General features: G+C 39.3%; 1 protein-coding gene across 2 annotated transcripts in view; it reads right to left on the reverse strand.

The window, feature by feature from the left end:
- Positions 1–13,642, reverse strand: part of PIEZO2 (piezo type mechanosensitive ion channel component 2) — a 294,412-nt gene that overhangs the window by 70,285 nt on the left and 210,485 nt on the right. Inside the window, exons 15-20 of one of the 2 annotated variants that reach the window (XM_050321398.1) lie at positions 11,797–12,056; positions 10,982–11,130; positions 10,088–10,261; positions 6,819–6,860; positions 2,485–2,517; positions 1,905–2,137 (exon numbers count right to left, since the gene is read on the reverse strand). In XM_050321398.1, coding sequence (XP_050177355.1) covers positions 1,905–2,137; positions 2,485–2,517; positions 6,819–6,860; positions 10,088–10,261; positions 10,982–11,130; positions 11,797–12,056 — 891 coding nt within the window. The remainder of the gene's footprint in view (positions 1–1,904; positions 2,138–2,484; positions 2,518–6,818; positions 6,861–10,087; positions 10,262–10,981; positions 11,131–11,796; positions 12,057–13,642) is intronic. The other variant, XM_050321408.1, reaches the window with a different exon arrangement.

Genomic DNA, 13,642 nt, shown 5'->3' on the forward strand with positions numbered 1-13,642 from the left:
GGCTGGTAAAATTGCAAAGGAGTTAACACCATCTATATGCAATTATTTCTACTTATCACATTATTTATATATAAAGCAAACCAAGATGGTTATTCTGTTCATATTTTTGTGAAGAACACATGCACATTTGTGTGGAAAAGCAGACTTTTGGAATACCTCACAACCAAAGTCCGTGCTTTTTTCTTCTACCTTTTTTCTCCAAGCACAACTTAGAAAATTCTAATAAAAATGCTGAGTGATGTAAATTCCATGAGTACATAATTAAACTTCACAAATTAATTAAGTTACAGAATCTCTAATCCTACATATGTTTTTACAAGCACAATGAGTGTATTCAAGGAAAGTCTTTACAAAATTAGATGTTCTCACTCATTCTTTTATTGAATTTATTTCCGTTTGCAGTGTTGCGTCATGTGAGGTATATCCAGACAGTGGCAGTTAAGTGGAGCAGGCAGATAAGGTGCTCTAGTGGGCTCTGTCTAGCATGTCCAGGCAATGCACACACAGGAAATAAAATACAGGCCTTGAATGCATCCACTGAAAGACTGTACAACATTGTGTAATGAAGTCTGCACTTGTGAACATGTTTAATGACAAAGCCCCAGCCACATGGCTGCACAAAAATGGTATAATGCTTAGGCAGAAATAAATGCATGTGCAGCTTAAGGATGGATCACATGTGGCAAGCAGCCCCTTTTGCTATTTCCAAGCCCCACTGGCTGCAGCTCCCACTTCCCTGCTTGCAAGTGTTGTGCACAGAATAACCTCCACCAGCTAGCCTCTGTTCCAAAGCCCTTCCAGCACGTAGGGATGGATAGAGTGCAACAAACTCATCGCCCCTCAAAGACCACATGAAGCCTGGCCAAGAAAGGTTTCCATGGCCCACGAACACCTCTCTGAGGGCAGATGTTCCAGCCAGGAAAGGTAAGTAGTTTCAGCTCAGGTTCAAGCACTGGAACAGGCTGCCCAGGGAAGCAGTGGAATAACCATCCCTGAAGGTATTTAGAAGATATACAGATGTGGCACTTAAGGGCATGTTTTAGTGGTGGCCTTGGCAGTGCTGGGTTAACGGTTGGACTCAATGATTTTAAGAGGTCTTTTCCAATCCAAATGATTCTATGATTCCCTGGGGCAGCTAAGCCAGATGCACTGTCGTTTTGCCCTGCCCCTACTTATGTGTCACAGTCCCGTGAATATTGGCATGAGTAATTATATTTGGAAATGAGTAACTAAATGGAAGGCCACTTCCAAAGAATACATCATCCTTGGGTGTTAAATGCCCTTCCCTGGTTTCACTTCTGGATCATATTACAAACTGAGTTATGGAAATCATGCTAGGGGTTCATCCTAGCAATATCAAGGATGACAATATAAGCCTTACCCATATCTGCCCCTAAGCTTTTTTATGTGCTTTTGGTGTCAATTACACATTCTATATTCAGAAGTGAAAAATATGACACTAATGTGCACATAAATAATGAAGCAAAGCCATTTGGACTTCTGAAGAGAAGTGCCTTGAAAGCATGCAGAGATATTAAACATCCATGTGCATTTTCTTCATTGTAAGGAGATTTCACTCAAAAGGAGTTCTCAGTATTCGGGGTAGCCTCCAAATAATTCAAACCAGACCACCTAGAAGAAAAGAGGCATGGCTTCTTTTGTTTTCTTCCTCTTAGCATCCTACAGAACACATACGATTTTTCCCTAGGAGAGCCTGTAGTCTGTTGAATAATTGACAAGTAGCCATCTGCTCAGTGAACTTAAGGCTCTTTGACATAGACTGCATGTAAAACTAGGAGGAAAATGTGATAATTGAAGTTAACAGGGATGACCAAGAACAAACCACCTGTTGCCACTGTTAATTAAGGCTGATGAAGGCAAAATTTGCATTCTGCAGAGCTTACCTGTAGTTTCTTCTTCCTCTGATTCATTGTCTTCATCATCAGAATCATCTTCCATGTCCTCATCTTCCTTTTCTTCTTTTCCTTTTTTGATTCTCCCTTTCCCTCCCTCCCCTTCTGGCTCTTCCATTCTTTTCTCACCAGCGTCTTCTAGCATTTTATCCTCTTCCTTTTCTCTGCTGGTTGTTAAATTCATCATAGTTATGTCAGGCAGGCTTCCATCTTGGTGCACCAGTCTGTTGGTAAACAGTAGCATGTCAGCAAACTGAGGAGTAATGACATCGTAGTCTTTTTCTTTTTCAAACTGTATAATTAGAAAAAAACTGAACTGTTCATGGAAAATGCCTTAGAAGTGGAAAAGTTAATGATTTTGGTACTCTCTCCAAACACACACTGAAAATTGGGTTGGAATGTATTAGTAACTACTTCTCACTCAGATACTAATGGTTAGTTAGTAATGAGTGGTATTGACACTTAAACTTGACATTTTCCCCACTGGAGAAAATGGTCAGAGTTTAAGATGTAGAAGCATGAAATGATATTATTTAAAAGGAAACATTTCATGACTTCATAGGGGACTTACTCATTTTGGTGGTTTGGTATTTTTTTCTTGAGGCTGCTCAAAGTAATTGGAACAGAAAGAAAAAGGGAGATGAGAACAGAGGGGTTACAGAAGAAGGTCACTGACAAATATGTCATGCTATATCACAAGTCATAAAGCATTCTCCTACTCCATCTGCAGAAGCCTTCTGATGCCAAGAGCATGCCATCATGACATTCACAGGGTGCTTCTATAAAGAAACGTGGATTTGCAGCACAGATGGAAAGGGGACAGCCTATTTACACCAGTGCTAAACGTGGTCAATGCTTTCACCATGCTGTGTATAATGCAGCTGAACCATCACAAGTATCTGACCTATCACTGTAAATGCATTTCCACCTTCTTCCAATTGAAAGATGCAGCTGGCAAGCCAAGGAACTTGCAAATTTTCTTCCAGCTACAAGTTTGGGAACAAACAAAAGCAAAAATTCCATGGCTGCACCTTCAGAATATTTTATCATCTCTGCCTTTGATAGTGCCATTCATTCTCTCTCTTTTTTTGCTATATCTCACAGAGAATTTTTCTTTAATTTCTAACTTTCTCTACTAGTAAGTTTCAGACTACCAAAACTGGGATACAACTCGCTTAACAAGGAAACAGCATTTCTCTAATGCCACAGTACCAGTTTTTCCCCCCTGAGATTCATTCAGCATATATCTTTACTGAGAAAAGAGAAATTTTCTTACAGTTTCAAATATTTTATTTTTTGTGTCCTGCAGCTGTGCTATTGGGACTCCTGTCCCCTACTTCCAAAAAACCAAGTTTTCCTAATTCCTTGATTTTTTACTGAGCATACTGCCATAAAGAGTTCCTATGAATACAACTTCTTGCAATGAAGTCTCCCTTTGGGAAGTGTATATCTATATGATTACATCACTAAATGCTTACTTATGCTAGTGAAATTACTATACTCAACATATTTTCAAGTACCTGTAAAAGTGTTCTAATATGCTAAAATATCATATGATGTGAAATTCTGGATGATAACGATTTAGACAGGAAATTCTGCTGATTTTACCGACGATTTTTGCTGTTTAAGAAACTAATAATCTAAATTTTTCCTTCTGGTCATAAAAAATTTTGAGTGTAGGCCAAGCAGTCAATAAGAAAGTCAAACAAGCGGAAATATTTTTCAAATATTTGGGAGTTGTAGTTACTTCAAGGTAAAAAGTTTGGTGTCTCAAATGAAGGAAAAACAAGAGAAATCTGACTAAACAATCCTGAAGTAGAAATACCATACCAGTTGTTGAAAGGCAGAAAAGGTGGATTAAAATTAGAAGTTTAACAAGACAGTTAAGCACCAAAGAATCTCACTGAATAAATTTTAGTCACATTCTTGACCCACTAGACTAGGGTTGCTCAAAGCATTATCCAATCTGGCCTTGAACGCTACCAGGGTTGGGGCATCCACAGTTTCTCTGGGCAACTTGTTCCAGAATCTCACCACCGTAAAGTAAAGAATTTCTTCCTAATATCTAGCCTAAATTTCCCTTCTTTCAGTTTGTACCCATTAGTCCTCATCCTATCCCTACAGTTCCTGATGAAGAGTCCCTCTTCAGCCTCCCTGTAGGCCCCCTTCAGATACAGGAAGGTTGCTATGAGTTCTCCACACAACTTTCTCTTCCCAAGTTGAATAGAAGCAACTTTCTCAGCCTGTATTCATAGAGGAGGTGTTCCAGTCCTCTTATCAACTTTGTGGCCCTCTTCTAGACATGTTCCAACAGTTCCATGTCCTTCTTATGTTGGGGGCACCAGAGCTGAACACAGTGCTACAGGGTCTCACAGGAACAGAGTAGAGCAGGACGATCACCTCCTTTGACCTGCTGGCCACACTTCTGTTGATGCAGCCCAGGATTTGGTTGGTTTTTTGGGCAGTGAGAGCACACTGCTGGATCATGGTGACTTGTTTATTAATCATCACCCTCAAGACTTTATCTACAGGGATGCTCTCAATCACTTCTTCGCCCAGCCCGTGGGTGTGCCTGCGCTTGCCGTGACCCGGGTGCCAAGCCCTGCACTTTGCTTTTTGAATCTCATGAGGTTTGGATTGCTCCACCTTTCAAGCATGTCAAGGTTGCTCTGAATGCCATCCCTTCCTTCCAGCAAGTCAGCTGCATCACACAGCCTGCTCTCATCAGGTTTGCTGAGGGTGAACTCAATCTCACTGTTCATGTCACCAACAAAGACGCTGAACAATATCAGCCCCAGTACTGACTCCTAAGAGACACCATTCATCACTGGTCTCCATAGGGACAATGAGCCGCTGACCACAACTCTTTGAGTGCACCCATCCAGCTTGTTCTTTATCCACTTGGTCCATCCACCAAATCCATATCTCTTCAGAGACAAGGATGTCATACTTTACATAAGTTCAGGCAGATGACATTAGTTGCTCTGCCCCTATCCACCAATGCTGTAGCACTATCATAGAAGGTCATCAAATCTACCAGATATGATTTGCCTGTATTAAAGCCATGTTGACTGTTGCCAATAATCTCTTTTGGGGTTTTTGTTTATTTTCACATTTAAGTTAGCATATATACTGAAAGGATATTCAAATCTCTGTAAGGTGACTACACATTAATATCCCCTAAAATGATGTAAACGGACTTATATTTACCTAAAACTCTAATAAAGTATCAATAGGAGGGTCATATATTAAGAAGAGAGAATGAATTTTCAGTTCAGTTCAAATGTTATGGAGATCTCTGGTTACTATAAACCATCAGAGCCCATTTAAAAGGCAATGCACCATGAAACCATAATCAGACAGGTTTTGCATACATGCAATTGTGTTGATTTCTATGGGGTATCTTCCCAACTGACTTTTATAATGGAAAAAATCTACATTTACACTGGTGTAAATCAAGGACTTACTGATTTACCTCAGTGTAAATTGGACAGAAACATAATAACCGTATAGGATTTTTGTATCTTTCTCTTATTCATATAATTCTTATTCATATGCCAGAGACCCAGGAGGTGATGGGATTATGAAGTATTTCATGGATGTTTCAGGGGATTTGCTGCCTGAAAGCTTTGTTGGGGTATGTGGACAGACTAGGAAGGCCCTCCTTTCATTGGGAGCTACTTTCATGCTGAGGCACCCCTCTATTGTGACTGCATTGAAGTCGTGTCCGTGCCTGCTCCCGTGCCTCCCAGCCCTAAGCCTGACGGGCAGGCTGACACCCTGCCTTCACTCCAAATCTGGCTTATCTCTGTGGACTCACTGGGACCTCACCAGATTGTGGTTGACTCTTGTTACCAACTCTGGATGTGACCCTCACCCTCAGCTGCTGGTCCATGTTCCTGACTCCCCATGGGTGAGGGCCCAACCTTGTCTCCCGGTCATGTCCCTTCGCTTCCAGCTTGCCTGCCCTCACCATGGTGATTAGCCTCACTGCTCCCTTAAATATAGGCTTCCTACAGACCAGATTTCCAGCTCTGGTGAACTTTTAAGAACCTTGACCCAAACTACGTGATGACATTTGAAGAAGGAGGATGAACATGACACATAAATTAACTTCTTGTTAGAGCAGGTAGTCACAAATGTCTAAACAAGGGACTTCCTTGGCTTTCCTGTTTGTATTTCAGTAGTGACAACAAACACGGAAGTCCTTCTATTCTTGGAGATGATTAAACAAAAGCCTGCAATTATTCCAGTCAAATATTTTGAAAGAAATCTAGTTTATGGAACTGTTCTGAAGATGTAATTTTTAAAGGGTTGACAGCACTACGGATTTTTCTGCCTTGGATCCTGCAGCACCAAACTCAGCCCATGAATTAACAGCCTTAGCATGCAGTGGTTTCAGTGTTCCATTTCTGCTTCTGGAATTTCATTCTGTACAAACCCATAATGCATACCACACATTTAATTGACCTGGCCCTTAAATTCCTTTTATATGCTTGTGAAGAAGACAGGGATGTGTGTCGTCCGTGTGCCAGTGTGTACATATGCACATGCAGGCATGCATCTTTCCATGCACAAACAAAGGGTAAATAAACGAGCCTCTTCAACCTAGTCTATTGTCTGCAGCCAATTACAAATAGCACCAATTATTCCTATATTGAGGCATGGGCAAAGTTTAAGAGAATTCTCAGCTGAGAAAAGAAACTCACAACGTATAAATATGCAGGAGAGATGTATCAACTGCTTCACCAGCTTAAGGAAATTACAATACCTGAACAACGTTATCTCCCTGCTTACTTCCCAGTACTGCACAGCAAGAACACACTTTGTTTTAAGGCAATTAAGAAGTAACAAAAGATTTAAGATATATCTGTTTTAAAGGAAAGGAAGAATTGAAGTACCCACCTATTAATTATTAGATATACACGGCCATTGACTTTGGCATGGCTATGAGGTGGGAGATGAAAGAACAAGATGAAAATGGGAAATGAATTAGAGAGAGAAAAGAAAACTGTTAAATTGGAATGAATGCACTTTCTTGTCTACCAGTGTGTTATGACACATTGCCATAACAAAGCACAGTCTAAAAGCTTAACATACCCCATGCAGCAAAAAGTCTAGAAAGCTTATAAATGCAACTCCAAGACATTTAGACGGTATGCAACTTCAGTCAGAACTACAGGCAATTTTCATAGTCCACAAAATGTGAGAACAGCCTTTACTGCTTTACTTCAAGTAAGCCTTAAAATGTCCACATTTTTTAAAATATATTTTTGCTTTTTCTTTTTTTTTTTTTTTAAGAAATTATTTAAAGGTAATTATGGCAGAGCATAATATCATAGAAAATATCTACTTCAGACTTTATCTCTGCCATATCATGATTCATGGTACAGCAAGGAAACGGGATTGGAAACTCCTAGTCTGGATTTTTTGTTTTTCTTGCAGATCTAAAACTGAGACATTCAGTTCTGACACCTTTATTAACAGTGAGAAGGACCTCACTCTGCCAGTGCCATCTATTTGCAACAGGCAGTGCCTTACTCTGGAACTCACTCTGCAAACTTTACTCATGTGAAACAGTATTTTAATAAATGAACATTCTCAGCAATTTTAATGGGACTCATAATCACGCATGGCAATTCAGGGGCAGAGGGAGGAACTGCACCTGCTTTCTTTACTACTATCATGACCAGCTCTCACCTCCTGTGATTCTTTTAAGAAGTTCACTATTAAAAGGACTGAGTTCTGTCTTCTTACTGAAAATTAACGCTCAGTTGCTTTATCTAAAATTTTTTGTTGCAAAGGATGCAGCATAAAAGCAGTTTAGGAAAGTAAACCAGTTGTTAAGTGAATGCTAGTGTCTTCAAAGCAAAAGGGAAAGTTAAGTTTTAGCAGCTTGGTAAGAAAATTACACATATATATGAATCGTTAATCTGTGTTTTAATTGCCCCTGCAACTGATTTTTATTGCTAGCATTAACGTTAGGCTGAAGTTGGTTGTTGTATTAGTTTTTATCCAGATTTATGCATCATCAGTACAAATGTCAGCTGAGCTCTCATTGTGAAGCTTTGAACTACAAAGTTGGCTGATGCTCAGTACCAACGTATTGCATCAAGGGAAGAAAACAACTGGATCTTCATATGTCAGGCAGTGTTAACAGTAGTCCAAATCATAAAAACTGTTGTGATTTGGATATTGGACATAATCATTAAAGTTTCTTGGGAGAAACAAATGATATATGTGATTTTTGTGATTTTGAAACGCTGCAAAATGGCAAATGTAGCATATATACCACATTTATCAGTTAAAAATATACAGCTATATATCTGACAGCTTAATAAAATCTAGTACACATTTAGACTTTAAAAAACAGCTTTCTAATAGCAAGAAAAAAAGCTGATGATATCACATGCTCCTCTTTGTTACTTCAGTAAAAAGTCTGATGTGACAATGAATGTTTACTTTCATATGGTATCTCAAGGCTACATATGCCTGGCAAAAATTTTTGCTCCCAATACATTTAAAACATTTTGTGTCTTTGCTATCAGTGGTTCCATCCTTTGCGAATGATGGGGCTTTAGTCACAGTATCCTCTTCACGCCAGCATTTGGAAAGCTGTATAATATTTTGGTATCTTTCATGTATAATAGAAAGAACCCATCAAAATCCTACGAGTGCTTAGTTTTGATTTTTTTTTTTTTTTTTTTTAAATTTTGTGCCTATTGGATCACGCTAGAAGGGAGGTGGAAACTGTTTCTATGTTACTCAGCACAGGCACAAACTGTTTGAGCTACAAGAGAGCTTATGCAGTTACTGCAAACTGTAAGGTGTTTCCCCAAATGCCTCAGCCTAGGAACAACCCCATTTCAGCTCAGACACTTATCTGGGCTCTGGTTTCAGGGCTTGGGCAATTCACAGATGTTAACATGTATCTGCTGCTGCACAAGAAGTCTGACATCGGCAAGGAAAGTTTGCTCAAAGGCCATTACAAAAGGGTTCTTGAATATACGACCACATTTAGCAATTCAAGAAAAGCAAAGCAAGAGATATTATGCAAACAGCCATTTGAAAAGGTAAGTAGAAAAAAACCCACAAATTTATTTGAAAATTTTGTCAAGTTTGATTTGTTTAGCAATTATTTAAATACAGAAACTGGAAGCATTCTATAGAAGTAGAGTTTATGCCCATGGCACAAACAAACTTGCACCATACACTGTAAAGCAGCTTCATATCAAATTGAACGCATTAAAAATATCTGAAATGCTTTAGTAAATCTTGAAAAATGTAGAACACAATTCTTTGTTAAGATAACCTCTCGCTATTCCACAACACTCTGTGGTGTATGTGATATTATGCAGCTAGTCCCCACTCACAGTAGTGCAGCTGAGATACACTTCTCATTGGACAGGTAAACATCCTAGAAGTAGCATCTAAATGAATTGCTTTCTTCAAGGAATGACTGTAATTGCCATTGTAATATAACACTATAATGTAACACTATGTACTACAAAACCATTTCTCTCTCTCTTGGAGCAGTATCCTAGGCCAGATATGTTTTTTATGCAGGAAACGATGGAAGAATAGAAGACTGGAAGAGGGAGGTCCCAGATTCATGACAAAAATAATAATGAACTTCTGGACGAAATCACCAAGGGTCTCAAAGAGCTAGCACAGCCAAGGGTCATTACTGTGAAGAGTAACCACAAGTTTGGAATTTTTCCATTTCTGAAGTTCAATTTTACAGAAAGATCTCACTGTTCAATGAAAATGTGTTATTTGCCAAGGATCTCCCACTCTTCATTTGGCCCTCAAAACGGACACTGAAAAATTGAAGTGACCCAAATTAAAACCTATATTTCTTATCACTGACAGAACTTACAAAAAGGCACACATAGAAATTAAGCATCCAACTCCCATTAAAGGTCAAAGTTAATGAGATAAAGGTACCATTAGTACCTTTGAAAATGTACCCCAAAATGAAAAAGTGCATAGGAGAAGACTGGGGAAGACAGATGCTTTGTTTGTAGCACGGTGCTGGATTCTGAGTGCCTTCTTTATAAGCCAGGTATTGGCAAAAGGCAAATAACATCTACTGAAAAGTGAGCATTACAAGACAGTAATAAAGAGCATTTTCATACAGATAATCAATAGCTCCATTTCCTTTGTTTCTTTACCTGTAAATAGTGTTGTCCTGTTTGCTGGTTACAGCTTTTATATCAGTGAGCTGGAGAAACTGATCATGAAAATAGTGAAGGTGTAAGATACACACCAGTAGGAAGGAGGTGGGGATAAAAATGCGTGTGAATAGATCACCCACAGAAAACTGTTTTAAGCCAAGGTCCTCTAGCCTGGAAAAAAAAAAAAAGAAAAAGTAAGCCACTGAGCCACCTTTTCACACCAAAATATTCTTCTTGTTATGAGACATTACTACAAATCATTTGCAGTAGGAAATAAGAGGCTGGTACTTGGTACGTAGTTTTGCTTTTTAAAATTCCTCTAAACTAGTAAGTTTTACAATGGAACTAACCCTGTCACAGATCTCTTGAACCAGGTGAGTTTTCTCTGACTGAAAATCCTGCACTCCTATTACATATACTTTCTCATGCAAGCTCCTCTGGAGAAATGGCCAGCATATCATAAGGATGAAGAAACTCATCCCTGCTCGTTAGCAGGAAAGCAGGTCCATCTTCATCATTTCAAAACATCCTGCAAATATACCCTTAATGTTTGCCTGGATCTTCTTCCTGTGGTCAAAACTGTAAAAAGAGGCATTGGCATTGCATTGGGAACAGAAGCAATCCCAAGGTCTTGGCAGCTGATGGGAGAAAATAAGACTCTTTGAGCTCCCCTCTTGGACTTGCTCATCTCTACTGTCACATCAATAAATCTAAGACTTCCATCGGAGTGCCTAAAGCCAGCTATGCCTGAGAATGGTCCCATGATGTTTTTCCCCCATAAGAAGGAAGACTACTCTCAGACTTTTCCTTTTCTGGATCCTTTTTTGGATCTCTGAGTTCACTGTGAACTCAGAGATCCAAAAAAGAAAAAAAATTATTCAAAATACTTACTTTGCTTCATCCAGGCCTGTCATGTTCTTCCACAACCCAGGGAATGACTCAAACTGGTATGTGTAGATGAAGATAAGTACCAACATCGTGTAAACGACCACTGACATCCAAAAGTACTTTAAAATCTTTCTCCACCATTCATAATGCACCTGAAAACCACACACTAGAGATGCTGATACAAGTTGAAGGCAAAGATACTGACAGAAATATTGACGGTGTTGTACTGTCAAACAAATATGAAGAACACTATTTTTGTTAGATGGCCTGAAGTAAACAATGCTTACTCAGTGGTAACCATAGATCTTTGAGATACAGGTTTTTTTCCTGATGCACATGCACTCAAGAAAACACTATTTAAAAATGCCTGTTGGGGCATGGGTCACAGACATGAAGGTCAGGGTCTTGCTTAAGTCACTCAGTTTCATCAAAATTAGGTGATGAAGGTCCAGGAGGAGAGAGATTTCACCCTTATTGGGCTGTGGAAGCTGTGTGAACCAGCTGTCACAAAAACTGGTGGATATGTAGGACATGCACAGCCCCAGAATTTTCCACAAAGGTTCCAAAGCTCACGGTGAAGTGGCATGCCAGAGCAGAGGTGTGCACTGTATCTATTTTATGTGCACTTTGCCTGTCATTATGGTCAAAAACCAAAGAAGATTTAGTCTTAGCCCCTTCGAATGATCTTATTCTGTTGTATCTAACTAAAGAACAAATACACTGTTTATGAAACCTATTTGGAGCTACTTTATTACCAACTTAAAGGTACGAACAATCATATTCAAGGATAAAATTTAGTTAACACATTTCTCACTTACCTGATAGAGGGCCACACAGAAGAGAAACAGTACCATATAGATGATTTTGTACATGACAATTGTACCCTCAAAGCTGACAAAGAAGAACATGCCCCCACAGACGTAAATCCAGTATTTGATTAACATAGCCATCACCAGCTTCCCCAAGACTTTCATAATATCCTGTTCATCATCCTCCTCTTCTTCCTCCTCCTCCTCCTCCTCCTCTTCCTTCTCCTCCTCCTGTTCTTCTGAAACTTCTCCCTCTTGCAACTCCTCTTCTGCAAATACAGAGTCATATTTGGCCTCTGTCTGTTCTGGGACTTTTAGGAAGAATTTAAATGGGTGGAACGTAAAATCTCTGCACACAACACATAAATTTAATTATTCACAAGAGATTGTAATTCTGAATCAAACATGCCTCCAGAGCAAGGAAAAGGGTTTTAACTTCATATGAGCTTCAACCAGCTCCTGGAGCCATATGGCACGTAGCTGTACGTCCTTACCAGACACCCGTCTTCACTTTGGCTGAAAACGCCAGCAGCTGTAGCAGAAAATTAGAGCCTAAGGGTTCTATAATGGATAATAGGCAAAACACTTCCCATGGCAGTGGTTATACTCTCAAGTAAGCAACCTTTTAAACTGGAAAACAAAGAAACCACCAGCACCACCAGAAACCACTTATCTTGAGTTTAAACTCTCATCTTGAGTTTGAACGTCTCATCTTCAGTTTTATCCTTTAGAGAATATGGTGTTTACATCCAAAAGCCACAAGCAAGAGAAAACATTAACATAAACCCAAGTAAGCTTAAAAACATATGAATGCTGCACTAACACTGCTGTTTTTCAAAGAAATTACCACTTATCCAGCTGCTTCTTCTGTACTTGGGCCACTGTAGAAAAGAAAAGATGCTTTTGCCCTATGAAGAGGTCAAGATTCCCCAGTTATTGTGAGGTTTGTGAAGGGCAGGGTAATTGTCCCCCAGCAGCAAGTACATGTGCAAGTATCTAGGAAACAGGGTTTGCCAAAACCATAACATGTAGCTGTAATGCTTTTTTTCCCATTGAGAACAACATTGAAATTTCACCATCAGAAGGTTTGTGCCCCCTTTTTGCCCCACTCACCATCCCTCTCCTCAGGATCTTGCCTTGCAAATCCTTGCAGTGTCCAGCTTTGATCAGATGTTTTACTGAGACAAGTATTGTAATTAAAGAGGAAACTACACCACTGCTTCCAGGGCTCATTTTCTATCATTTCAGTGCACTGAACTTGTTCAGATCAGCATCCAGAGACACAGAAGAGGGCAAGGAAGGGTTGGGGAAAAATATGCCCAGGAGCAAAAAGGAGAACAGGCCACTGAGCTGTTAGATAAGCTGAACCTATAGAAGTAAACTTTGCTCTCGGGTATGCTTGCACCGCTGCATTGAAAAAAATGTACATTTACTTTTCCAATTGAAATTTGTAGTTTAACTTCTATATCTGTATAGGTATTCATGTACTAACACAACTTCCAAGGAATTTGGCAACTGACTTTTTCTATGTAAACTCTTCTCCTGTGGTTAAACTCCTAGGGCAATTAATCTCGTGGTTCGAGTTTGGGACACAGCAGTAAACTGATCATTTGAAAGGTCTATGATCTTTCTCAGATGAGTCATTCTAATTACCTACAAGTAAAGAGAATTCTCATTTTATTTGAATTTCTAAAATTCAAAAGTGTTTTATTTTTATATCTGAGAGATAGTTGCACATAGATTTTGTACTATCTTTCTTAGCTAATAACAGGTATCTTGCTAATCGCTTTCAGTATCAGAGAAATGCAGTAATTGCAACTTCCATCACAACTGAAGGACTAAATTAGAGCTGATT

The sequence above is a fragment of the Myiozetetes cayanensis genome, unplaced genomic scaffold (assembly GCF_022539395.1).
Source record: "Myiozetetes cayanensis isolate MyiCay16 unplaced genomic scaffold, myiCay2020 scf1, whole genome shotgun sequence".
In the NCBI taxonomy this organism is placed as follows: Eukaryota; Metazoa; Chordata; class Aves; order Passeriformes; family Tyrannidae; genus Myiozetetes; species Myiozetetes cayanensis.